This window comes from Anabas testudineus, chromosome 22 (genome assembly GCF_900324465.2).
Source record: "Anabas testudineus chromosome 22, fAnaTes1.2, whole genome shotgun sequence".
Classification (NCBI taxonomy): Eukaryota; Metazoa; Chordata; class Actinopteri; order Anabantiformes; family Anabantidae; genus Anabas; species Anabas testudineus.
In genome coordinates this window covers 17,975,448-18,002,986 of record NC_046630.1, presented here as the reverse complement: position 1 = coordinate 18,002,986, position 27,539 = coordinate 17,975,448, and the positions used below count along the sequence as shown (strand labels likewise).

General features: G+C 41.9%; 3 protein-coding genes across 5 annotated transcripts; 1 reads left to right on the top strand and 2 right to left on the bottom strand.

The window, feature by feature from the left end:
* Nucleotides 1-296: 296 nt before the first annotated feature.
* On the bottom strand, nucleotides 297-3,301 carry LOC113147868 (E3 ubiquitin/ISG15 ligase TRIM25-like). Its single transcript, XM_026339141.1, has one exon. It carries the CDS (start codon nucleotides 3,211-3,213, stop codon nucleotides 1,525-1,527), a length of 1,689 nt encoding a protein of 562 aa, XP_026194926.1. The 5' UTR covers nucleotides 3,214-3,301; the 3' UTR covers nucleotides 297-1,524.
* On the bottom strand, nucleotides 3,115-19,675 carry LOC113147866 (cilia- and flagella-associated protein 44). Of its 3 annotated transcripts, none has more exons than XM_026339139.1 (35): nucleotides 19,598-19,675; nucleotides 18,133-18,235; nucleotides 17,563-17,716; nucleotides 16,943-17,105; nucleotides 16,555-16,657; nucleotides 16,250-16,466; nucleotides 15,769-15,883; nucleotides 15,144-15,308; nucleotides 14,547-14,702; nucleotides 14,401-14,448; nucleotides 14,130-14,229; nucleotides 13,928-14,022; nucleotides 13,631-13,840; nucleotides 12,777-12,887; nucleotides 12,534-12,686; nucleotides 12,144-12,362; nucleotides 10,675-10,817; nucleotides 10,253-10,532; nucleotides 9,713-9,768; nucleotides 9,352-9,514; nucleotides 9,010-9,140; nucleotides 8,630-8,838; nucleotides 8,414-8,558; nucleotides 8,075-8,252; nucleotides 7,738-7,979; nucleotides 7,203-7,461; nucleotides 6,843-7,046; nucleotides 6,157-6,352; nucleotides 5,959-6,075; nucleotides 5,695-5,825; nucleotides 5,493-5,609; nucleotides 5,095-5,296; nucleotides 4,844-5,004; nucleotides 4,517-4,651; nucleotides 3,115-4,009 (listed from the first exon to the last, which is right to left on the bottom strand). In XM_026339139.1, exons 2-35 carry the CDS (start codon nucleotides 18,209-18,211, stop codon nucleotides 3,767-3,769), a joined length of 5,400 nt encoding a protein of 1,799 aa, XP_026194924.1. In that variant the 5' UTR covers nucleotides 18,212-18,235; nucleotides 19,598-19,675; the 3' UTR covers nucleotides 3,115-3,766. The 3 variants fall into 3 exon arrangements, with proteins under 3 accessions (XP_026194924.1, XP_026194923.1, XP_026194922.1); XM_026339138.1 differs by lacking the exon at nucleotides 19,598-19,675 and adding an exon at nucleotides 18,384-18,702 and having other exon boundaries at nucleotides 18,133-18,264; XM_026339137.1 differs by lacking the exon at nucleotides 19,598-19,675 and adding an exon at nucleotides 18,384-18,702.
* Nucleotides 19,651-27,369, top strand: pum3 (pumilio RNA-binding family member 3). Its single transcript, XM_026339140.1, has 18 exons — nucleotides 19,651-19,787; nucleotides 20,302-20,365; nucleotides 20,452-20,637; nucleotides 20,794-20,971; nucleotides 21,303-21,378; nucleotides 21,585-21,678; nucleotides 22,485-22,551; nucleotides 22,755-22,929; nucleotides 23,022-23,125; nucleotides 23,404-23,482; nucleotides 23,619-23,717; nucleotides 24,001-24,054; nucleotides 24,478-24,558; nucleotides 24,653-24,795; nucleotides 25,619-25,841; nucleotides 25,988-26,075; nucleotides 26,453-26,543; nucleotides 26,646-27,369. Exons 2-18 carry the CDS (start codon nucleotides 20,302-20,304, stop codon nucleotides 26,773-26,775), a joined length of 1,932 nt encoding a protein of 643 aa, XP_026194925.1. The 5' UTR covers nucleotides 19,651-19,787; the 3' UTR covers nucleotides 26,776-27,369.
* The last annotated feature ends 170 nt before the right edge of the window (nucleotides 27,370-27,539 follow it).

Genomic DNA, 27,539 nt, shown 5'->3' with positions numbered 1-27,539 from the left:
CTGCCCTCTGAAAAGGTTTCCTTTAGTGGTGTTTTAAAGTGGAAACAGTCCTCGGTCTGCAAATAAATAAGACAAGCTGCTGGTTTAATGTGGGCGTGTTTCTTACCAGTGCGTGTTGAAACACTGGCATGGACACCTGATCGAAAAACACCGAACAAATGCTTTACTCTGCCTTTTTTTTGTCATCTTATGTTTCTCCAGGTAAAACCGAAATGAGGTAATGTTAGAACACGCCTGGAATTGGTGCTTTCACTCTTAGGACTCCTGTGTAGACCATAGAGGCAAATCCAGACTGGTCAGAGTACATATATAATATTTATTGTTTATGGTTAGGAGTCAGTTTTAACTAAGCCTATAAAGTGATGAAACACTGGTAGGTGATGGGAACATTGCAAGAAGTCCCAGAATAGTGATCTTAACAAGAGCAGCTACAGGAACACTGATGTAGGTAAATCATTCCATTTGTCCAGAATGGTACTTGGTACAAGACAGAACCACATACTTTGAAGTAAAGCTTTAGTTCAAAACTTCACAAAACTTAATGAATGCTATGCAAGTGTGGGACCTTCATCACAAAAGAAGAGCCTTGGCCATAGACTCTGCAGGGAGGAGGGTTTACTCCAGAGAACTCTCCCATAACTTCACAGGGATTTCACAGAATATGTGGGAGGAAAACTTGGGACTTCCCAGACAATGGCAACACACAATTTCAGGTATCAGGTTCATTTTTTACCACAGAACTGAAGAATTGAAACTGAAAGTAGTAAAACCAACAAAAACTGAAAGAAAAAATAATGAAAATGACTTAAAATATAATGAAAATGGCAATGAAAGTATCAGAAATACTATATTAAACTAATTCAAATCAAGATTCCCAAATAAGAATTTAGCCTCAGTGGGCTTTATATTATAGTGCATCATGTTTTAATGTCTGATGTGCTTTCACTCTTATGACTACTGCACAGACCACAGAGGCAAATCCAGACTGGTCAAAGTACAAACATAGAGGTAATAAGATGGTAGGAGATGAGAACATTATGCAAAGAAGTTAGCAGGTCACCGAAAAGTGATCTTGACAAAAGCAGATACAAAAACAATGATGTAGGTAACTGGTTCAGATAAAGTAGTTGCCTACAACACTAAATTCAGGTTAGTTACTCAGCTTAGTTACATTACGAGATTAAGGTAAATTGTAAATGTACTTAAATCACTTTAAAAACATTAGTTAGAGTCTGAGATGGGATGGCAGATGAGTGGGGAAAGTCGAAGTGACTGAACACATCTGATCCAGGTAACCAACAACGGTTAGGGCAGGGACAGAAAACAAACACGGCATAGGGGGGGGGGGGGGCTTGTGGACTGAGTTTGGGAACCACTGTTCTAATGGGTAGAAGACAGAATTTTAATCTGAGAACCTCTAAGCTGACGTACTTGATGTCATTTCTTTTACAGACTTTTTCTTCTGTACTGTCAGATCCTGCTCGTGCTGCTCGTCTAATACTTCCTTTAAAAATATGCAGTAATTCATGAGCAAAAATTGTTAAGCTCACACAATTCAGCTGTAGATCCAAAATAATCAACACAAATCCCAGCATAGAGAGGCTGAGTGAACGTGGTCCGGACTCTGTGGAGGAGAGTCATGGTTTCAGAGACGCTGTAGAAGGACAGAGTACCTGCCCTGTGATCCAGGTACACTCCTACTTTGGAGGACTGAGGGCCTGAGATAGAAGCTGTGATGTTGTCATGTTTCAAATGATAATCACCACTAAAGGAACGCTCCAATGCCCAAGACTTGTCATTGGTGCCGAATCTGCTATCGTCCCCTGTTCTGTTTAGACTCTTATATGCGACTGCAACTGAAACTCCTCCTCCACTCCACTCCACCTCCCAGTAACAACGTCTGCTCAGACTCTCGTTACTCAGGACCTGAAACATGTCAGTGAATCTGTCTGGATGACTGGGATATAACTGAAACACTTCCATATTCGTTGCTTTTCTGTTCCCTTTAGATAATGATACCTCAGTGTGTGCTGTGTTCAGGTCCAGTGTGATTTGTTGTGCATATTTTAAGAATTCAGTTCTGGTCTTGGGCTCTGCTTGTGGAAGTAAGAAATCCATTTCAGTCTCCATCTTTGAGATCCTGGTCCACTCCTCAAGTAGAGTGTGCTCTAGCTTATCTTTGGCCACAGAGACAGCTGTCATTACATCTTCAAAGTAGTGCAGGGGATGGATTGTGATGGTCGGTGAGTCAGGAGCTTCAGTCAGATTTGACAGCGAGGGGTAATTATGGAACATCCAAGTGGGGTTCTCGCTGTGTGAGAGCTGCTCCAGCTCAGCGTCCTTCCGCCTCAGCTCAGCAATCTCCTGCTGCAGCCTCTTTTGGAGCTCTTTGACCTGATTCACTTCCGTTTTCTGCCGACATCTGATCTGCTGCTTCATGTGAGAGCTTCTTTTCCTGATACCACTAATCAGCTCATTGAAGCTCTTCTCACTGCTCTTCACAGCTTTATCAGCAGACCGATTGATGGCTTCCAACTGTTGCTGGAGCGTCTTCACATATTTCTCTCGCTGCTGAATTCTTTGCAGGATTTTTTGCCAACCTGCTCCAAACTCTTTCTGCCTCTTAGTCATTTCCTCTTCAACTGGGACTGTCTCGTGGCTTTTGTGTTCATTCATCAAGCAGAGATAACAGATACACTGCTGATCAGTGCGGCAGAAAATCTTCATCACTTCTTTGTGATGAGAGCACACTTTCTCCTTAACGTTTGCAGAAGGTCTGACCAGCTTGTGCTTCTTTAATGGAGCAATGTCATAATGAGGCTGGAGGTGGAGCTCGCAGGAGGAAACCAGACACTGCAGACAGGACTTTGTAGCCTTTCGCTTTCTCCCAGTACAGAAATCACAGGACACATCTTCAGGTCCAGCATAGCAGTGATCAGCTGGAGCAGCCTGGAGTCCCGTCTTCTTCAGATCCTCCACTAAATCTGCTAACAAGGTGTTTTTCACCAGGGCAGGCCTCAGTGTGAAGGTCTGTCTGCACTGTGGACAGCTGTGGGTTTGTTTTGGAGCCTCTTCGTCCCAGCAGCTTTCAATGCAGTTCATGCAGTAGCTGTGCCCACAGGGAATAGTCACTGGATCCTTTAGTAGATCCAGACAGATTGAACAGCACAGTTTTTCGTGTTCTAGCTGAATTCCTCCCTGCGCCATTTCCATTCAGATAGTGAAACACCCAGTTTCACTGACAGGAAGGAGGGAGTGGTTTATCAGGGTTTGTTTTCAATGAGGAGGAGTTTCAAAGAGCACTTCCTCGTGCAGTTGTTTACAGTGGTGACTCTGTGATATGCGAACGCTGAAACATCCACTTATTTTTCAGCTCAATTTTCAGGCAGTCAATAAGATTCAATAAGCAGCTTGTGCCACAGCTGTAGAATGATAGCTGCATTTTTTTTTTAAATAAAAGGTTGTTCATATTTTATTTATGGTGCTATTAAGTTGACTAAACTCACTGAACTGGATCCAAGAGGCTGTAAAATCAATGAAGATGCTAGACAGTAATTTAGCTTTCACATTCGAGACTCATCTGTAAGAATTTGAATTGTGAATAAACACGATAGTCAAGAATATTAGAATTTTTTATTTTAAGAATAACAATACTCTATAAGAAAAGTGCCACCAGGGAAGTGGGTCTTCTAACTAAATAGTGACTCTGTTTGTTCTGACTCTGGTAACTAGCTCTCTGTTTGCAGAATGAGTTTTGTCCTTTAAACTATTTGGAAGGACGCCTCGTACCGTGTTTGCTCTTGTTGGTGCTGTGTGCGGGGGTGGGCAAAGGGGCAAGTGGGGGCAGCGGGGCCTGGCCAGGGGGCAATACCTGGCCTCCTTTACGGGACAGTAGACCAATCTCTGTTCTGAGGGCCTCTGCCTGCTGTGATTGTGTTTTTACCAGCTCCCGGAGCCTCCGGATCTCCTCCTGGTCCACGCGTCTCCTGTAATCCTGAAACTGTTTGCCCTGGATACACATAAGCAAGCTCTTGTAAAGACATGCAGTGGACAGTACCTAAACAAACAAAGTGACCCGTAATTGTTCATGGGCCTCAATAATTACCAAAATCCAACTTCAGTCAGGGGTGCACCTAGTAATAGAAGAAAACAGGCCAGATTTACCCTGTTCCAGAATGATGGGCGCATCAGGGTAAGAAGAGAGGGTGAGGCTAGTGCCTACTGTACAAGCCTGTGGGGGCAGTGCTATGATCTGGGGTTGCTGCAGTTGGTCAGGTCTAGGTTCAGCAACGTTATGTGTCCAAAGAATGAGGTCAGCTGACTACCTGAATATACTGAATGACCAGGTTATTCTATCAGTGGATTTTGTTCATTGCTTATGTAACGGGTATATTGAAAGATGACCATACCAGGATTCATGAGGCTCAAATTGTGAAAGAGTGGTTCAGGGAGTATGACAAATCATCACAATCACAACTCTGATTAATTCTGTATAAATGTAATGCACAGAAGTTACCATTTTCTTCTGCCTGGCATTGAGTTTGTGCTCTAATTCTTTCTTCTGGTCAAAGAGGTTTGTCATGATAAGAAGACGCTCTGTGTTACTCTTGGTCACTTCCATCAGAGCCTGGCGTGCCTCTGCTACCTTTTCCTGGATTGCATACACACACATAAAGCCGTAAAAAAAGAATATTAATAAACTTACTTTAACCTAAGTAAGATCTTGAGTTTAAAGAGGACAAAACAAGGCACACAGTAGATATAATGTATATGTGTGACACGTCATTACACACACACACACACACACACACACACACACACACACAGACACAGGTCAGCGTACATCCCACTCTTTGATTTCCTTGGCGTATGTAGCTTCACGGAGAAGTTTTTCCTGCTTGAGCTCCTCCAGGGTTCTGTTGCCCGACAGTGTCTGCAGAGTCTCCAGATCCACCATCCTCCCATACTTCATCATCATCAGCTCGTCGCATTGCTTTTCCAGTACTACACCAACACACAGATCAATCAACACATGACTGTATCTAGGAATCACACCTTCAGAGGTTTCAGGTTCACCTAGATGAGCGCTCTTACTCTGGATATTGGCGTCCATGTCCTTTCGGTCGTGGATGAGCCTGACATGCTGCTGGCGCGCCTGAAAGTACAGCTCTCTCTGCTGGCCCTTCTCCACTTGCAGCTCCTTGATGCGTTCCTGCAACCTGCTCAGCTCCGTCCTATCCAGCACCAGTGCTGGGCTCAGGTCAGATGGCACTGAGCCACTGGTGACATATTCAATCTGAGAGACGAGAAGAGAAAGAAGGGAAAGGGACAGAGAGTAGTTGCCAAAGGGGATAAATTGAGAAAATGGATAAAGACAAGCCAAATTTCAAAGTACGCAGTAAGTTAGTGCTAGCATAAGTCTAGCACTAACTTACGTCCAGCTCTCACTCTCCCTGCTCTGCTATGTTCTTCATTGTTTTTTGGCTGTTTACCTGGTGCAGTCTGAGAGGGACCACCACATATAGCTCATTCATTTTCTGCTGTTTCTCTTTGTTGACTAGCTCCAAGTCATTCTCTACCGCCTGCCGACTGCTCTTCACTGATTTCTCCTGCAGAGCCACCCAAAAACAAAAAGGGGTAAGTGACCGAAGAGTCCATAGCAATAGAAACATGACAGATGAGATCGATTTCGACCTTCTTGATGAGGGTGTCACACTCCTTCTTCAGAAGCTCAGCACTCTTTTTCTCTTCAGCCAGCTGTTCCTCCAGGTCCAGGCGACGCTCACGCAGCTGCAGTGTATTCTCAAACAACTCTGGCTCACAACCTGAGTCCCACATACAGAGTCATACTTTTAGCTGAAGCTAAAAGGGAAGCTCTAAAAGTGCCTTGCAATCTCCAAAACCAAAACCTAAGTTTAACAGCTTTGCTCACAGTGAGCCTGTGTAGGATTTTAGTACCTGGTGGACAAACGCTGTCGTCCAGATGAACTCCTCCGTCCTCTGTGCCACTGTCATAATCGCCATTATCATCCCAGTCATCGTCTTCAGAGTCTTCATCACTGTCCGATTCTTCCTCTGCAAACACAAATTGGGATAGTAACGGATATAATGATACACAAAGCATCACAGACATATACAGTGTTGCTTCCTCTTCACCTTCATTTCCTGTCTGCTCCTTCTTCTTTACACGTTTAACCTTCTTCTTGAAGACGTTGGTCAGAAAATCTTCAAACTTGTTGTTTTCGCCAAGCAGCGCCTGGAAGGTGGTGATCAGTGTCTTCTCTCGCTCCTGGAGCTTGGCTATTTCTCTGTGCTTCAGTTCCAGCTGGTCATTACACTCCTCCAGCTTCGACTATCAGGAAACAGAGGAGACACAGAACAAATATGTATGTTTACTAACAGGTGATCAGAAAAACACTGTCAGTGTGCCAGGTCTGTTAAATTGACAAAAAAAAAAAAAGCCACTCATTTTTCACTCTTTCATTTAGCTTCACATGAAGCTAAGTGAAAGGTCAATCAGGAAGACACTCTTCTATGAACAAGTATCCTCTCTCTTTCTCAATGGCTGCCTCTCTTTCCCTTTTGCTTCTATTAACCAATCAGATTCTTCCACAGACTCTGAGAGCCAGTCATCCGATAGCTGTTTTCAAAGTTAAAATCTGTTGTTCTCTGCACTGTTAAATGTCATTTCAGTGTTGGATCAAGGCAGCCCTCCTCCACCACATTCACTGCCAGTGTCCATCAGATCTCCATCATCATCACACAGCTTTGCGCTTGTGCACACTACAACGATAAATTATGTTTAAGCTTGCTGTGTCTGCCCTGGTTGAGCATCCACATACCGTGATGCTGTTCTCCTCTCTGATGCGTCCGTTGAGCTTCCCCTGCAGGCCATCTTCCCTCCTCTCGAACTCCTTGAGGAGCAGCAGCTCCTGGTAGAGCGTCAGCTGCCGGAGGTCGGCCAGCTTCAGCTGCCAGTCCAGGTGCAGCTTCTGGTGGCGCAGCAGCATGAGTTCTGCATCAAACTGATACACTGAACTCTCCATCTAGAGATGAAAAAACACAGTAATACAAAACAACCTCATATTACAGTGACAGTGATACATAATGTGAACTGCTCAGCAGATTCCAGAAGATATTTAGTTGATGATTAACATTCAATTTGATGTAAATTCATTAATTATTTAACAATGATCACATACTTGCTCAAGTAGTGAGTCCTGCTTGTGCAGCAGTATGATCTCTTCCTCCCTCTGTAACTCCTCCTCCAGCGCACTCAGCTCCACTCCCTCCTCTACTGGAACATTTTCTCTGGTTAAAGGTGACACGCTGAGAGTGCCTTCCTCTCCTCTCTCCTCCTCTTCGTCTTCCTTTTTCCCCTCCTGGCCTTCCAATTCTTTCTCCAGTTGCTCCAACAAACTTGCAGCTCCCTCCAAATCGACCTTCTTCACGTCCTTAAACCTTTCAATATAAAAGTGTCCTTAAAGTGTCATCAGCAGATAATCAAAAGATCGCCCTGCTGTAACTGCTTTGCTCATCCTCAGCCTGACTGTGAGATACTGTGAATGTTTTTTTTAGTTATCAATAAAAAAAACACCTTTCTATTATTTTTTGTGCATGAACAATATTTTTTTACATATATATATAAATATGGTCTACAAAAGACACATATTAAAACCACTACAACTGATGTAGTTAAGGTTGTTGGGACTGCGTGTGGAACACTGACAGCTGTACCTCTGTTCCCTCAGAACACGGTAACGCTCCAGGGTGGCGCGGCTGTACCGGAGCTTCTTTTCTGGGGTTTCCTCTGGTAGTATGGAGGGCAGGGATGGAGGTGGGCGGTGGAGATGGGCCGCCAAACGCTGCTGGACCTTCTGGAGCTCTTGGGCCTGAGTCTTCAACTGCAACACCAGACGAACCTTGGAGTCCCGCAACGCCACAATGCGTCTGTTCATCTCAGTCTGCTTCTCACGCATCTTGTGAATTAGAGAATTTGAATAAATGATTCCGTCAATTTCTAACTAAACATAATATACTGGAAGTTAATGTTGTGAATCAGTTGCTGCATTACATTCTGCTCCAGGCCTATCAGTTCTGCTCGCTTCCTCTCCGCGTTCATCCTCAGGTGTATCGGCACAGTAAAGTCTTTGGCTGACTTCAGTTTTAAATCTCCGATGTTTTCTTTGGCCTCGTGGATTGCCTGCACATCCTGCGGATCCTCATAGTTCTCGTTAGGCTTCTCTGCGTAACTGAGGCACCAACAATTTGTCACTGTTTCACAGTTTTGCACCAGCATTACAACATTTACAGTTCACCTTTTGGCACAGAACCTTGACTATTAAAACAAGAGTGTAAATGTAATTAGAGATCAGAGCGGTCTGGTGATGTTGTTGTTGAAGCTGACACTCACAGCTGGGCCCATTCCTGCTTCCTCTTCTCTATTTTGGCTCGAGCTTGTTCAGCTTTCTCAGCAGCCTTTCTGAGCCTCTCAATCTGCCGATCTCCCAGCTTAATCCCTTTTGGACGAGCCACATGGGGGCGCAGCACTGCCTCCTCTGCAGAGAACACACATGATGGGTAAATCACGTCTTCAACAGGTGAAACAAATATGCAGATATTTCCTTACCTTCTAGTGCACTGCTGTCTATTGCAGGCTCAGCTCGAGATTTTCTGCGTTCTAGTGTAGCAGCTCCGTTTTCTTCAGACTGGCTGGGTGTTCTCTGATGTCTAAGCAGAGCTGAAAGCTCAGTGACAACAGGCACACAGTAAGTGGAGACGCTGTGCTTGCTGCGGATGGCGACCAAAGTAATCATGTTCTGCAGAGAGTCCCTGAACCTGAAACACAATAGCAGAGCTTCTGATTCTGCTGGTCTGATTTGTTTAGAACATATTTTTTTATGATGATTTAAACTTACGTACTTGCTGTTAACTGTATACAGGATACAGCAAGTAAACTGTTTAACCTCTAGTTTATTATTATTAACTACGTGTGTGTTGTGTCAGTACCAGTACTGCAGCTTGCTGAGTGCTATGTGGCAACGCTCCTCCTCCCATCCAATCTGCTTTCTGACTTCCATCACCCTCTGGGACTTCACCCTCTCTGCTTGTTCACTGAAACGTGGGTCCAGCTGCAGCTCCTATACACACAACCACAAGACAGGTACCAACACAAATAGGAAGTACTCAGTTATCATGTTTTTGCATTGTTAAAAGCACAACCAAAAGATGGTGAAGTCTGTCCATTATTCTGTCCTTTCTCCTAGCTGCTTCTCACAACAAATGTGTCAGTCTGCAATGAACTATCTAATGTTTTGACATTGGTTGAACCAGGTGTGTGTGTTTATCTACTTCAGGTGTCAGGCGAATGTGCTCCGGCAGACTCTGGTTGTCGATCAGCAACTGTTTAAAAACTTTCTGGAGCTCAGCCAGCTTCTTCCACTTCTCTGTGATTTTCAGCTCGGCCTCCCGACACAGACGGTCCTTCTCCTTCTTCTGCTTAGCCGTCTCTATGCTGGAGACGGACACGGTGCACATGAGAGGTAGTTAAAAGACATAAACATTTAATGTCCTTTCAGACACAGTGATACTAAGAACAGCACATGCAGCCTCAAATGCTCATCAGATAGAAAAAAAAACTGAACATAAATAGAGGAACAAAATGAAACAAAAATGGCAGAGGGAGAGGACTGAAGAGGACTTTCACACTGACCTGTAGGCTGCTGGGTCCTCAATGTCCTGAGCCAACGTCTCATTCTCAAGACCAACCTGTCAGAAAAAAACAATTAAAAAGGTGATATAACTTTGTAATTTCTATTCAACCAACATGAACTACACCACAGTAGTCCTCACAATGAATCCTGAGATCTATCTATCTAAATCTTTTAGGAGTTGTCAATGTCAAATTTGACATTTGAAAATTCTTCTTGTCTAGAAGCACATCTATACAAAAAGAAGCATATCCATATAATAAGCAACACCAGATAATGATCCATCTAATCTCTGGTCTAATTTTCAAGCCTAGCCCTAACCCAGGTGGGCATCGGTCAATGCAATAAATGAATATTAAATAAGTCAATATAAATATTTATTTATAAATATATTAATAATAATCATTTTGAGATATGATTGGCTATAATTGATAACACCTCGACTTCTGGTTGCACATGACTGCTCTGTGTTTGTGTTCACATTGCAAAAATGTGTGGTTTGCCCTGGAGTTTAGACTAAAAGCAATAAAATATGGACTGACCCTGGGTGATGGGACCTTGGCCCTCTTTGACTGCAGGACTCTTTGTAGCTCCTCTGGAGGAAGCAGGCTGAAGGAGAAGATGTTTCCATCATCTCCTGCTGTCAGCACAAAGTGGTCGTCATGGCTACAGCAAATGTGCTGCAGGTGTCCGTACTGGTTGTCATGGACACTGAGAGCCCAGTAGGCTTGCATGGATGTGAGGCTGTGGTCGCCAGGCTGCAGGAGGTAAACCCTAATCGATCCTGAGTGCATGCCACAGAGCAGCAGCTGCCTGTTGGAGCTGCAACACAACAAAACAGCGGCTAGGCTGAATACCATTTCAAACGGGTCATACTGCTGAGGTGAAGTATGTGAAAGCAGCTGTGAGCGTTTCCCATTGTTCTTATAAAGAATACTAATTGATTAGTTTACACGCCAGGTACCTGAAGGTGACAGAGCAAATGGGGTCATTGTCTGTGTTGTGGATAGGCAGGAAGTCAAAGGGTTCATCCTGCCGTTGGCCTGGGTCCTCATCCTGCTTCTCAGAGAACTGACAGTGATAGAGGAAACCTGAGTCAAAGCCTCCCTGCAGTAGAGAGAGACAAGAAAGGAAAGGGACACATCTCACTGACCTGAGCTGCATTCATAGTCCCCACAACTGAAGATGTGAGGAGAGAGGGCATTCTTTAGGAAAAGTTGAGATTCAATAGACATTGATGATTATCCTGGTGATATACAGTGAACTGTGGATTGACCAGAATTAGAGGCAAGAAAAAAGTATGCAGCAGAATTTTGTGTAATTTTTTTGTCAATAAATGTGATCTAATCTTCATCTAAGTCAAGAGTATTAACAAATAGAATGTGCCTAAAATAATAAACAATTCTGATGTCTTTTTTAAGAACAACCATATAAACCTCATAGTGCTAGTGGAAATCCTTTGAATAATGACCTCCAAAAAGCTAACTGGAGTCTTGTTACTAAAATTAGTTTGGAGATGTGGACCAGAGCTGCTTTCACTGACAGAAACACTGTTTTGGAGTTTGCTCTGCACAAGGAGAATACGCTAATGTGAGAAGTTTTCAGAGGATCTACAATCAAGAATTGTTGATTTACATAAAGCTGGAAAGGATTAAAAAGTGATGTCAAAGACTTTAGAAATTCACCAGTCTACAGTTAGACAAACAATCTACAAATGGAGACAGTTTGGGATTGTGGCTACTCTACCAAAAAGTGGGCAGCCAGTCAAAATGACCCCAAGGGAACAACAAACACTCATTAATGAGATAAAGAAACAACCCTGAGTGACAGCCAAAGATTAAAAAGGCATCATTGGAACTGGCTAACATCTGTGTTCAGTAGGTAAAACATTGAACTAGCAGGGTGTCTATGACAGGACACCACAAAGGAAGCCGCTGCTTACTAAAAAGAATATTGCTGCAAGCCTGAAGTTTGCCAAAGAGCACATTGACTCTGCACAGCAGTGTTGGCAAAATGTTATGTGGACTTTTAGAGTGGCCAAATCAGAGATCAGACCCTCACCCAATAGAGATGCTATGGACCAACTTGAAGAGAGCCACAGAAGAGAAGTCCAAAGAATATGACAGAGCTAAAGCAGTTCTGCAGAAAGAATGAGCTAAAATTCCTCCTGAACAATGTGCAGATCTGATCAACGCATACGTTCACATATTTTTCCACTAGCACTGTGAGGTTTTTATGGTTGTTCTCAGCGAACACAGTAAAGATCTGAATTTTTTGTGTTATTATTTCAGGCAAATTATATTTGTTAATATTCTTGACTTAGATGAAGATCAGATCATGTTTTAAATAAATTAATGCCTCAACAAACCTCAACATTTCACATCCTTTTTCTTGTCACTGTAAATAAGTGTCGGTGTGTCTGTGTGTGTGCACCATGGAAAGCCAGAACTGCCCAGGCAGCGAGTAGAAGCCACAGTAGAGAGGACTTGGAGGGTCGGGAATGTAGATGGGCGGTAAATCCTGTTCTTCTTGTTCTTCCTCTTCTTCCTCTTCGTCATCTCCATCTGGCTGCTTCGAGTCTTTCAACCTTTCTTCTCGCTCTTTCTTCTTCTTCTCCTTTGCGGCTTGACGTCTTGCAATTTCTTCCTCTCTCTGAACAGGAAATGAACGATAAATACTTGAATAACACATCATCAAATCGTAACTAACTGTTGAATGAGTAAGAGTAGAAGCCAAATATAAAGTATGATGTGATGAAGCTAAAAGTGGGACATGCACAGTTAAAACCCAAAAGACTAAAGCCAAAAAAGACCAAGCTCAGACCTTAATTCGAGATTTGATGCTCCTGAACCTGAAAGATCTTCTGGATAGATCAGGCAGCTGGAAGGTTTTGGTCACATTCTCAGCCTCTGGATCAGGACTCTGCACCTCCACCACGTGGCCGCTCTGGCACAAGATGAGCAGCCTGTTGTCACTCTGGGTAAATAATAATGATACGTCAGTTGAATCAATACTACATATGTTTCTGTGTTTCCAATTCTGACTGCAGCAGGAGATCAGACTTACATGTGAATGAGGTGACCATTCCAGGCCCTGAACTGGCCCAGGAACGTGGATGAAGCCGATGGGGTTGTACTTTTCCCCGACAGCGAAGAAGAATACGGTGCAGTCTGAGCTCTGACGTCGGTGATGTCAAACAAAACACAAATATGGACAAATAAAATGTCTACAGATACTTTTCAAACCACTCCTGCAGCATCATCCACATTATTAGTATCTTCACCACAAGCTCAAGTCACCTGTCACCTAGTAATAAAAAAATCTGTCTCACAGGTAAATGACAGAACCAGAAGGGAGTCCTCTTTTTTTCTCTCGCACAGACTGATGTGTATGAATGAATGAATAATGATGAATGAATGAATGAATGAATACATAGCCCTGCAAGTTAGTGAAACATATTGTTTTGCAAGATCTCGCAAAACCATACTAGTAGTTTGAAAGCAAATAGCTGCATTGCAAACATTGCATCAATCATAAGTCCACACGGTGTACAGCTGTTGCACTGATTCATGTTCTTGTGTGAAACCTGCATCGGGGTTTTAGTTGTTGGCCGCTATCTGCAAAGCATATAGCCTAAAATTATTTAGCAACGGTACAAATAAAAAGAATACATGACTGATCATTTTTGTCATCCTTGCACAGGACTCTCTGTTGGAGTTGCATCAGTCACAAAAAAAACATAATTTATTGCTTCTTGCTCGTAATGTTGAATGAATGTCATGCTAGATTCATTTGGACAAGCAGACAAAAGGTTTTAGATCAGACTAACCATGGGGACAAACTGGTTTCCTGTGGAGTTGTATTTTTTCTAAAACTGTCTGTCACATAAAGAAACACAGGATCCTTTGAAAACCTCTTACCCCTGTAGCTAAGATGTCTCCGTTTCGCTCATATGCCACAGCAGTCACAGGGGCATTATGGGGTTTGAAGGCCTGTTTGAGGCGCAGCTTTGCGTCTCCTTTAGGTCTCCGCCCAGTAACCACATGCAGCCTCTGAGGATCATACAGTTCCAGTAAGCGAACCACCCCATCCTCAAAACCAGTCACCAGTAAACCTCCACTCTGGTTCACCTAAAGACAAAATCCACGTCAGTTTTCTGTCAGTACAAATCAGATATTATGTGGTAACGTAAATCGTTTTCACACTGACAAACTTACTAATGGTGGAGCCCAGCTGAGAGCAGTTCCACCCTGACTGAAGCGACTGGTGGTCAGTTCTCTTTTGGCTACAAAGTCAAAAACTTTGACTGAACCTGAAGGGAAAGAAACATTATCTGTTGTAGTGTGTGTGTGTGTATGTGTGTGTGTCCATGCATTTACAAATGTACATTTCCGGCAAATAGAAAAGTGTGTGACTCACGGTCTAAAGTAGTGGTGGCCATCAGGTGGGATTTCTTTGACACATCCAAACCTTGGATAGCTCCGGTGTGGAAGGTGAACAGGCACTCTGGATCAGGAGTCTGCACAGATTTACATAAACAATGCCTCCACTGTTGTTACACTGGGTAAAATGCTGTGTTTATTGCAGCTATTTCTTACAAATAACATATGATGATACAGCATGCTGTGCTGTGCTTTACACAGTTTTAACGAAGATATTTTAAGTGTTGTGTAGAGTATAGAAAACTTGCAGTGTAAGTGAATGAAAGATCAAGTTTCCAGATGGCTCCGCTAGAATCCTGTAGCACAAGACCAAATAGCAGAAAGATCAGGATTCAGGTGAGGTCAGATGATTATTTATAAGTAGTCTTCATTAGTGCATTTTTATTCCACTGACCTGAGCGAACCAGATGAAGGAGTCAGGCAGGGAGCTCCTCACCACAGAGGTGAGGCACACGTTATGTCCAACCACCATCTCATTCATGGGCTCTATTTCAAACCTGCCGCTGTCGCTGTTACTGTCAGCAGTGTCGATACTCTCAAAGTCCCAGCCCTGCACGGGCCATATGAGGAATACAGAGTTAGTATGATTATAGAAAGTTATGAGACCATCAGGATCCTCACCTCTGTTCAGTCAGCCCAAATACCAATGTTTAATTACCTCTTTAAAATCTAAAATGGATTTTAATTGTGTAGGTCTCTGCTTTTTGGTTTTGGTGTTTTTATTTGATATGTTAACTGTCACAAACAGAACAGTGCCAGGTTCATCCTTTAAGCCCTGTCTTTGGGACAGACACTTTTTATAGTCACAAGTTGAGAAAATAATAAAGCTTTTCAATTCTGTTGTCTGCATTCCCTCTTTTGTATGAACAGCAACGTCTACAAGTCACCAGCTCTACATCCGTCACTATCAGTACATGTCAGAACAGTAGCACTGCTGAGGTGTGTGGATATGAGGAAAAAACAACATATTTTATTATTTTATTGAAATTACCCGGACCACCCCGTCAGAGCCAATTGTCATCAGCTGTCCATCTTCTAGAGCGAATGGCTGGACCATCCCAGCGTGGCAGCTCCGTCCCTCCTTACGACATATCTCCACTTTAATGGAATTCCCATCCCACAGCAGCAAGTTTCCCCAGTCTGAGCCAGATACAACCTGAGAGGAAGAGACAAAAAAAAAAAAGGCCAGGGGCAAAGGTATCTACTGTATTAATACTTTTTAATCCTACAGGAGATTTTTCAAATCAAATAAAAGTAGCTTTGACCCTGCAAAGAGCAGTAGACAAAAACTATCTGCCTACAAAGCTGAATCAAAAAGTGCTAAAATAATCAAGATTTGTCTGCATGTCCATGGCTCTGGCCTGTGCCTTATGCCTAAACTCATCTCCAACTCACTAGAAAACATAAAGAAATCAACAACTGAAACATCTACAAGAAACTATTCTAGTATTAGTAGGTCTGTCCATCAACTTGATCAAAAACTACAAACTAAATATTAGATGGTTTGCTACAAATAGGGAAAATTACAATAAGTTGGGATACTGACATGAACACATACTGATTTCTCAATAACCTGCATGTTCTCATCTATAATCCCAGAACCTCGGAGCACTGACCTTTCCATCAGGAAGTTCCACATAGCCCTCAATATCAGTTGCTGCTGTTTTCCCAAAGTGTCCTATTAGACCTTGTAATTTAACACCTGTGAATGTGCTTGTCATTTTCCAGAACCTAAGAGGAGAGGATGAGAGATAATAAATAATAAATATCTGTGTAAGTTCAGCTTCTGTTATCTAAAGTTATGTAGCAGACTATTTCCTGGCTTACAGCAGTGATTACCTGGAGTTTCCTTTGGTTGCCTAGAAACCTCAGTCATGCCAAAAACCTGGCCATACTGAAACTCCAGTTTCTACGCTAAGCTAACAAACTAAGTCAATGGACAAAAAGAAAAGAAAAATGCTGGAAAAAGTAAGTAACTGGGTCTAAACCTGTTTAAATAGTATGATTTAAACAATAATAATAATAATTTAATGCTTATTATAATGATGAGTTTTTGCAGTCACACAGGGTTCTAAGCTTTTGCTGTTGGTGGTTTACTTGATGTGTCCGGATCCTGATGATGTGAGCAGTCCTGGGTTGTATGGGGAGAAGCTGACTCGGTAGACTTCCTGAGAAATAGCCTTGCAGCTGAGCATCACCTCCTCCTGCCTCCAGTTCCACAGTGTCAGCATGTAGTCAGGTGCACTGCCTACGCTGGCCAGCAGGCTCCCATCACGGTTAAAATCCACAAAGCTGTACGCCTTTTCAGTACCACCTACAGACATGCAGATTAAAACATGACCATCAAATAATAAGAAAATGATACTGTACGTGGGGAAAAGGTATAACATTATGATATCTACCTCTGAGGATGCGATAAGGTTGCAGCGATGGGTATTCATACACTATAATGTTGGGCTGGTTTCCCTTTTCAGCTGCAACAAAGTACTCTTTGCTTGGGTGTGTCTTCACTCACACACACACACACACACACACACACACATACACACACACACATGAACCCACATTGTAAATGCAATGCATAAAACATGTACACTAAGATACTGTAGTATTTCTCTGTAAAATGTGGCAAGATTGAAGTATAAATCCTCAAAAAGGCTATTTAAAGCTTCACTTGAGTAGATGTCAAGTTATTTGTCAATCTACCTTATTAGTGTTTCTGCTGTCAGGTACTGACAGACTGGAGCCTCATTGTAACTCTTAAATGACATAGTTTGTCAGCTATCTTACCGTGATAGAGCCAATTCCTTTCCCGCTGCAGGAGCGGAGGTATTTCTGCTGTCTGGTGGAAATGTCCAGCAGGATGAGCAGATTACCTGCTACGAACATCAGAGTTTTTTCATCCAGCAGCTGCAGGTTTGCCCGCCGCCCACTGTCGTAACCAAAGGAGTGACTCAATGGAGATTGAATTAAGGATCATATCACAAATACTAATCAACAACATACAAAATAATAATTTCCTGTTTACAACAATTAATCTACATGTTGACCTCCATTATATACATGATATTCACTATGGCTGTGAAAGTTAAACATTTAAATCATGCAAATTGCTTTGTAAAACTACATATATATACTGTATACTGACCACAATAAGTATATTAATATTACACTACCACATTGGTATAATGACAGTTTCATTATACCAATGTATATTAAGCTGTATACTATGTTATACTGTCATATTATTTTCAACTTGTAATGTTTTGTGTATGTAAAGTACATATTGTGCAAATATAATGCAAGTAATAATAATAAGAAAAAATTAAGAAATAAGAAAAAATAATAAGAAAAGTGAAGAGCAGTGGTGTGAAATGTTTTTCAGGAAACAATTTGCTAAAGAAGGATACGATAGGTGCAGGAGGTTCTCTGGGATCTCAGAGTCAGGTGTGATGGTTGGTCTGGAGTGAAGATCCTCATACTTGTAGTACATGTCTGCAGAGAGCAGCATCTTGGATTCCTCCTCAGCCTCCTGCTGCGTAGCTGACTGATCAGCATCACATGCTGTGTGGGAAGAAGCATTTGACAGAGCTTTTACAGCAGACTTACAGTAACTTGTTTACTGAACTGAGGGTTATCTACTTTCTTTAGATTAGCTCCGCCTGTCATATTATTTAAAACATCACTACACTTACTCACATTTTGTTTGCCTTATTCAGAGCTTATTTAAATTAAACTTTAATTATTTCAACACTTCTACATTAACTATACTTTAAACTTCACTTTTATTTCTAAATCAATTGTTTCTGTGTTTAGTATGTTTCACATGCAATTTTTTCAGCAGGGAGCAAACAAACAGATTTTATTGTATTTTGTTGTAATGTTGTAAGCTACTGTAGCTAAGTTACAGTAGTTACTCCATCTTTTCATCTTCTAAAACCAAAGGTTGTCGTTAGTTTGGCTGCATGATGCTGTTCTACCTTCAGTGTTTTCCTGTGAGCTTGTCTTCGTCTTCTCGGTCTCGTCACCAACACAAGCTGCTGTAGCTTCTTCTGACATCTCCGCTGTTAAAACACCTGCTGCCTTTTCAACTTGAACAAAACGACGCTAAGCTTAAAAGAATACAAAATAATAAATATACAGCGCATTTCGGTTTGTTCCGTATCAAACATTTAGCTATCTTAACGTTAATTATAACACTTTAGGCTAACTTTCACCGATGTCCAGCTACCTTTAGGTTTTGTCCTTTTAGTTTGGCGGCGTTGCCAAGCAGCAAGAAAAGTAACTCTGCTGCAAAGGCTGCTGGTTAATGTAGTTTTTATATGCGTTTATTCTGCGATACTTGCTTCATTTGAAGGTTAAAAAAAGCACTAGCGTTATATTTTAAGTGAATTGGACGACAGTTGTTAAAATATTTCCTGGGATGAAATAAATATTTTTCCAAAAAAGTTGAAAATGACTTTAGCTTTTGAAATCCCATTATTGAAACACATGTAGTGGATACCACGAATTGCTGTAACCATAGTAACGATCGTTACTACGATTCACTACTATGGTATGGTCCTTACTATGGTTACTACTAGTTACTACTATGGTATGGTCCTTACTATGGTTACTACTAGTTACTACTATGGTATGGTCCAGACTATAGTTACTACTAGTTACTACTATGGTATGGTCCAGACTATGGTTACTACTAGTTACTACTATGGTATGGTCCAGACTATAGTTACTACTAGTCATACTATAGTTACTACTAGTCATACTATAGTTACTACTAGTTACTACTATGGTATGGTCCAGACTATAGTTACTACTAGTCATACTATAGTTACTACTAGTCATACTATAGTTACTACTAGTCATACTATAGTTACTACTAGTTACTACTATGGTATGGTCCAGACTATAGTTACTACTAGTCATACTATAGTTACTACTAGTTACTACTACGGTATGGTCCTTACTATAGTTACTACTAGTCATACTATAGTTACTACTAGTCATACTATAGTTACTACTAGTCATACTATAGTTACTACTAGTTACTACTATGGTATGGTCCTTACTATGGTTACTACTAGTTACTACTACGGTATGGTCCAGACTATAGTTACTACTAGTCATACTATAGTTACTACTAGTCATACTATAGTTACTACTAGTCATACTATAGTTACTACTAGTCATACTATAGTTACTACTATGGTATCGTCCTTACTATGGTTACTACTAGTTACTACTACGGTATGGTCCTTACTATGGTTACTACTAGTTACTACTATGGTATGGTCCCTTTAAATACCACTTGTAAACAAATATGGCGACCTGAGAATCGCTTGGAGGCGCTCTCATAAAACATCCACTACAGACACTTATATAGAGCAGTACGGACACAGACTACTGAAACATGTCGACCTCGTGAAATGCCGAGTTAATAATTACAGTTATATAAGTTGATATGTTAACGGTAAAATAGAAGGATCTCCAACTTTCCGGCAATAAAGAGTTGTCGCAACAACCAACGTTTTACGGCAGCGAAGGTTCAACGTGGTTGGGCGGTTTGTACCGTAAAGCACGTTGGTGAGAGAACGCATGGGACAGATCTGGGGCAGCGTGTGAGAACATCTGAAATGTAAGTTACACCAGTAAAACTGTTGTATAGCTTGTTATTGTTCGCGTTAACAGTAGGGTTACAGATAAACTACACAGAGGCGTGGAGTTATCGATATCGACTGTATAAACAGTCAATGCTCAAAGCCTTTTAGCTGAGCACTGTAAGTTAGCTGGAGCGACAACACTGTTTAAACTCATCAGATGTGTCGCCTTAAAGTGTCAAATTAAGAAGATGAAGGTGTGCGAATAATATTTAAGTTAATCAAGAATCCAATGTAGTGTAGTATTTAACTAATAGACAGTGATGTTTTCTTGTTGTTTGGCTCTTGTGAGTATATCTAGTTGTCAAAACTTGGCAGAATGAACTTCACGTTTTAAATATCCTCTTAATACGAATTAAAAGCAAATAACAGAAATGTATTAAGGTCAAAACGAAGAGTAATTCTCTCTCACGTCAGTGTGATAAGATTGAGATATAGATTTGGGTTAACACTTTTGTCTTCTTCTCCATTTTTCTCTGGGTTTACATTAAGATGGCCAAATCAGAAAAACCCTTTTCTCCCAGAGGTGGAAAGAAGCTCACACAGAAAGGAAAAGGTAAGAAATGCAATCATTCACTTCACCAGCTACTTCCACTCCTAGTTTCACTCATGTTTGTCATTGCTATGTCAATTTGTGTCCAGATTCTTTAGGAACCAAACTTGGTGGAAAACCAGGCAGTAAGCCGGGTGGTAAAAAGCCCTTCAAACCGTATAACAAGGATAAGAAGAGCAGACCGGTCAAAGGCAGGACAGAGCACAAATTTCCTTTCTCCAAAGGCGGAACGGGCCCGAGGAAAAGAAAACTGCCAGTTAAAGATGAAGAAGAAGGTGAGAAAACGTTAACTTGTCACTATTTATTTCACTGAACCTTAAACATTACAGTGTTCATCCTACTGTCTGCGTTGATCTGGCCTGATCATGTGACAGTATATGAAAACTTAAAAGGGTGTGTAAACTGACCATCAAAATCAAATGTCAAAACAGGCCCAGTCTCTAAGAAGACGAAGAAAGGTGAGTTCAAGAAGGAGCTGACAAAGGAGGAGCTGAAGAAGAACAGGCAGCAGAGAAAGAAAGAGCTGAAGAAGAGCAGACAGCAGGCCGAGAGGAAGGACATGTTCCAGATCATCTGCCAGGCCAAGAAAGTGTGGGGAGACCTCAGGAGGTACACACACACACAGTACACAGTACACATTTAACTGCAGTTAATAACATCTAATACAGTGACCAGTTGTGTGTTGTGATGATAAACCTGTTCGCAACCTTACTCTGACCTAGTTGCCTAGTTGGACTCTGTGACTATAATCATTATCATTATAAAGATGCACAGCTACACTGTTTGAGTCAGAATCATATTGTAAAATTATCACAGGCACATCCATACTGTTGATCCTTTATCGTTTTCAAAGCAAAATGCAGTAGATTACATACGCTGCATTACTCAGTTACGTGAATGACATGCTGCTGCTGTTGGTGGTGTCTGTGTGTGCCAACAGGAAGAATTGTAACGACGACTTGAAGAAGAAACTGATGAAGGACCTTCATGATCTGGTCCGCGGGAAGATCAAACAGGTGACTCTCACTCTGCTCCTTATTCTGGCTACTGTAGATTGGTTTTGTGGAATCTGAGCCTTAATCACAACACTGTAATTTGAATTTGAGTTTTGAGAAATATGAGCATGTGCCGTCGTCTCACGTCTCTGTTTTCTATGGGCGCTGTATCTCTAACTCTTACGCCTTTTGTCTTGTGAACACTAACGATCCTCTCCTGCCTCCAGATGGCGTTTGCTCATGACTCTGTGCGTGTGCTGCAATGTTTCATCCAGTTCGGCAACCACGAGCAGAGACAGGAAGTGTTTGATGAGCTCAAAGGTGAGTGCCAAATCCCTGTGATTCCCATGGTTACACTATCTCATGGTGTAAACGCACCACACTCATCACACCATCCCACACATCTAGACAGCAGCTACTGTCTACTAATGTGCAACAGTGCAAACATCTGCCAGATGATGTCTAGTTGAGCAGTTTGACATGTATTTAGAGTTTTCTTTGTGACTGATAATATATCATTTACAGTATTTAAGTATTTATTGACACAGTGAAGTTTAGCCTGTGCACGCTACACACATCATATTATGTAGATGTGCAGATATTACTGTTGTAACATTAACATTCGGAGTGAGGCTGTGCTGTTAACTTGCTATAATTTTATGCTTGCTGTGGATTGATGGTTTGGGTTACGTAGGTTTTCTTCATTACCTGTAGATGTAATTTTGTATGGTCTGGATAAGTGTGACACGTGCGACACAACTGACACAACTGTCCACACGGTCACCCCACAGCCTGCGTTCAAAGTTTGCATGTTGTCCCTGTGAAGATGTGGGTTTGTTCGCATGAAAGAAAGAAAGTCTGTCTCTGTCACTGTGTCTCTGGCCTGTGATAGACTGGTCCAGTAGTGTAACAAGATGCAGACGTTATTCTTACTTTGTTTCTCAGTCCTCTGAACTGTTCATATCTCAGTTATATGACTTTGGGCTGGATTTCGACTCCAAGAATCGAGTTCCAAGAATGTCTGTTTAAAAAAAACGTCCATTAAGCTAATAAAGTTTGGTGAGTATGTAACATCTGAAATGAAAGCAGAGCAGCTAATGAACAAGCTTTAAATGTTTTTCTTCCAGATGACATGATCAGCTTGTGTAAGTCGCAGTATGGCAGACACGTGGTGAAAAAACTGCTGATGTACGGGTGAGTCAGCGATTCTGTCAGACACTGTCAGATGTTTCTATTATTTTGTCCATTCCATACGTAGCAGTGAGCAGCACACACTACCTCCTCCATTATGTCCATTTGTACTGTGAAACAAGAGTGAACTGTTGGATTAGACTGTCTGACTGTATGTTTATATCTGATGACGTGTTTGACTGATGTGTGTTTTATTGCATTCACAGGAACAAGGAGTTGGTGGGGGCTGTGATTCAAACATTTAAAGGTCACGTGCGCACGATGCTTCGCCACGCCGCTGCCTCGTCCATCATCGAATACGCCTACAACGACAAAGCTGTGCTCGCACAGAGACTGCTGCTCACTGAGGAGCTGTACGGGAACACGTTCACTGTCTGCAAGGTACACACACAACTTACACATATTAGAACATGTTGAATAAAATTTTTGCATTTTCACTCACTGGCTGAACATTTGTCCCGCTGCTCGTCCAGTCATCAGTGTGTAACACCATAGAGAAAGTGGCAGAGGCCAACCCAGACAAGCTGAGCAACATCATCGACGAGATGAAGCAGATTCTCACACCCATGGCCCAGAAGTAAGAGCAGCAAATGAAACCAGCAACAGTGATGTTGTTTTATGATGGACACATGAACCTGACTGTTGTGTGTTTGCTGTAAACATGTTGTGTTTGACTCAGTTTTAGTTTATTTCTTGCACGTCTTATAAATGTTCAGAAACATAAATGCACATTAGTTGCAGCTCTATTTCCTTTTTATATTTTGAGTCCAGTTTCCTTATGGATTTTTCCACTCTTACGTGCTGCGTGGTATTAGAATGAAGTATGTGACTACAACATCTGATGTTGTGTTTCAGAGAACAGGTCATCAAACACTCTTTGGTCCACAAAGTCTTCCTGGACTTCTTCCTGTTTGCACATGACAAACAGAGAACGGTGAGCGTCTCTAACAATAACAATAATAATCATCAGTACTGGCGTAGCTCTACATTTGTCTAGTACTCCTCACAACAAAGCTACGAGGTACTGTGTAGTGAATTGAATGACACGTCTCCTCTCACTAACCTGTCAGGAGATGATCGAGTCCATCAGAGAGGCAGTCGTCTACATGGCTCACACACACGACGGGGCACGTGTGGCAATGCATTGTCTGTGGCACGGGACAGCCAAGGTGTGTGAGCATGCACTCACACCCACAGTGATAAAACACAGCACAACATCACAGCCCCACGTTTTATTTAGCTTTCTGAACTCGGTCATAGTATATTTGCATATTGTCAAGCTGTTTTCAACTTCTCCTGTTGCTGGTGTCTAATTAATTAACGGCTGATGTCTGCAAACATTTCATGCACACATGCCACAAAGAACAATCATGTATGGCTGTGAAAAATGAAAGTGTCTGTTCTGAGCAGCTGTCTGTTTTTTTTTTGTTTGTTTGTTTTTTCATGTTTCAGGACAGAAAAGTCATCATCAAAACTATGAAGACGTACATGGTGAAGTTTGCCACGGTGAGTTTTTACATGCGCCGCCTTTAGTATTTTATCAATAACTGGATTAAGCGCTGACTGTAAATTGTTTAAAGGTTTATCAGAGGATTCAATTTAAATTAAGCTGCTGTTATGGTGTTAACATCAGCTGAGATCCTGCGGTTCAGGTTCCTAAACCCAATGGGTTTAGGCCTGAGGGCTCCGGCTGAAATTTAGAAATCACGTTCAGGTTTGGGTTCAGTCACATACTGTAGGTCAAACTTTAGGCTGAACAGACATATTTTCAATTCAGTCAAACAGCTGGAGCATTGTAATGTCTGCTTCCTTTAATGTTTACAGACCACTGAGGTTTCTGTGTCAAGCTGAGGTTGGGTTCAGAGAGAAATCTTGAATGAATCTCGATCCATCTGCCAGCTCTCAGTGATTGATTTCATTTGTCCACAGGGGGAGTTTGGTCACCTGGTTCTTTTGGCCATCTTCGACAGTGTGGACGACACCAAGCTGGTCAAACAGGCAGTGCTCTCAGTAAGTCTGACGTCACATAGTCTGTTTAAATAGTGTCTCCAAATGTGGGACCTGTTGGACTTACTGTGCTTAAACCTGTGTCCCACGTGTTCAGGAGATCCTGTCGTCTCTCGACGAGGTCATCAGTAATAAATACGGTAAGAAGGTTCTGTTGTACCTGCTGAGCCCCCGAGACCCGGCTCACCTGCTGCCAGAGATCATCAAGGTGCTGGAGCAAGGAGATGGAAACGCACACAGGTAACAACTCTCTGAGAGTGTGTCTGTGTGGGTACTGTCAGTTTCACAGCTGTCGGTGGAGTTTTTACTGTCACATAGAAGCCTACAACATGATCACAGTCAGATTTTGTCGGTTTTGTGTAGAAAATGAGGCCCCAGGTGTTGAATAGGAGAAGCGCAGGTGTTACCAACGACAGTGCTTTAATTCTTTAATTATCTTCAATGGAATTCATCATTAATCATATTTATACCTGCGTCTCCAACTGTGCCACAGTGTCCATGTGTCAAAAGGGTCAGTTTAGCCAGTTAGCTTCAGTTACCTGTACCTGTATGTCAAAGTTAATAGATACAGTGGCAGGAAAAAGTATGTGAACCTTTTGAAATGTTGTGGTTTCCTGCATTAATTTGTCATTAATAGAAAGATATTTAAGATTGAACCCTCTGGGGCTCTGTAGAAGCCGAAGCCACAGTCCTCACCAACCTCAGGGTTCCTGTTGTAATTCCTAGTGATGAACAGCAGAGGTCACTCTCAGACACGGAGCTTCAGAGTTACTGCCAGGCAGAATGGACAAACTGCCCAGTAATACACAGCTTGTAGCATCATACTCAAAGACCTGAGGCTGTAATTGGTGCTAAAGCTGCTTCATCAAAGTACTGAGCAAAGCCTGTGAATACTTATGTACAGGTTTTTTTTGGCAAAGATTTTAAACAATGCTTTCTTTCATGTTTACATTACGGGGTTATTGTTTAAGGCTGTAACATAACAAATGTGTACAAAGTGAAGCACTGTGAATACTCTCTGGATGCATCAGCTCTCTAATCAGCTCTGTCTTCCTCCCATCAGTAAAAAAGACACAGCAGTTCGCAGGAAGGAGCTGCTGGAAGTTGTCTCCCCCCTGCTGCTAGAGTATCTCCGTGACAATGCTGCAACCATGGTGATGGACAAGGCGACCAGCGTCACCATTAGCGACATCTTGGCCTCTGCCTGCGGGAACTTGCAGCCCGCCATGACAGCTGTTGCTCAGTTGGCTGATCAGGAGTTAGTGCCAGGAGGGACCAATGGACAGGTGTGTGTGTGTGTGTGTGAGAGAGGCAGATTTCAGTGGTTGGTTTCAGTTTGTTTTTATTATTTATAAATAGGAAATGGTTCAGGTTTGATTGTTGGCACAGTTTGCTCTTTAGCCTGAACAGTTTTTCTTTATTTCCGGTGTAGCTTCACATGGCGGAGCATCCAGCAGGACACCTGGTGCTGAAGTGGCTCATAGAGCAGGACATGACACTGGCAGAGGCTGGGAAAGAAGGTAAACACACAAAGGACTTGTTTTTCAGACAGTGAGTGTTTACGCATGGTAGCCCACCTGGTCTGAGTCATTTCACTTCTGCTGTATATTAATGAGCCCCAGATCTGTGGCTATAATTATTTCCCTTAAATCAGAGCTTGAAAAACATCAAGACATACAGTATGTGTTAGTTCCAAGGCTAGAAAATGGAACCAGACAAATAATGTTTGAAGATCAAAAACCAAAAAGCTCAGCAGTTTGAAAATGTGAAATTATGTGAAGGCCACAAGAGGGCGCCAACAGCTGTTGAGCCTTTAAAAATAGCATTAGAATTAGTTAAGTTAGGATAAGGACAGAAACATAACCATCTCTCTCTGTTCATATCTTGTCTGTCTCAGAGCGGTTTGGCAGGATACTGGTGGACACAGTGGGAACGGAGAAACTGAAGAGCTGGGCCAAAGTCAACAGAGGAGCCATGGTTCTCTGCAGGTTAGTGTGTGTATATAAACACACATACATATAAATATGTGCATAGAAAATATCACATGATTTGGATATGTGGTCACACACACACCACCTTTTTGTGCACAGCCTCCTGAACAGCTGTGACAAGTCCGTGGCTGCAGAAGTGAAGGCAGCACTCAAGTCCATCACTTCAGAGCTCAGAAGAACCAGCAACAACAAAGGAGCCGAAATCCTGCTGGAGAATCTGAACAAGTAAAAGAGACTTTTGATTTTTAACAACCTCTGAAACGTCATTTCCTGTGTAGCAGGAAACACCAACCACACTGAAAGTTGTCGAAGTTCCAAACTGAAACACACCGTCGGGCAGAATTTTTTTGTGGAAATGTCGAAGAGTGTGTGTGATTGTGTGTGTGTGTGTTGGAGGATGAGTTGATTCTATGAAAACCAGTTCGAATACACACTTTTGTTCAGACATGAATCTGCCATACGTGATCAGTGCACATGTCAACTGTCGACATAGAACCTTTTTATGTTCTGTTAAAGTGTGTGAACTGGTCCTTTATAAGACTGGTGAGCACAGGACCTGTACAGGATTTGATTCTTTTGTAACCTGCGTCATGATTTTATCAGCTGAAAAACTGTTTGAAATGCAAAAATTAATTATCAAATTGTTAATGTACTGTTTAACCAGGTGGTGAAGTCGAGCGCTGTTGATGTTAAAATGTTATATATTAAAAAAAGAAAATACATTTGTCAGTTTTGAAAATGCATAAACGTCCATAAACAATACTTTTTTGTAAGTTCCAAAGCATGACCATACAGTACCTCGGAAATAAAAATGAAAGAATGACTTCTGCTAACTGGGCTTTAAATCTGAACTTGGTGTTTTTATGTAATGCTTCAATGTGCTAACGTTAACCTCCAAATCAACTCTCATGTGTTGGATATAAAAGTCCAGCCAGGAGACGGTTACTGTAGCTCAGACACCGAGGAACACTTTAGCCTGTGTGTCTTCATCTG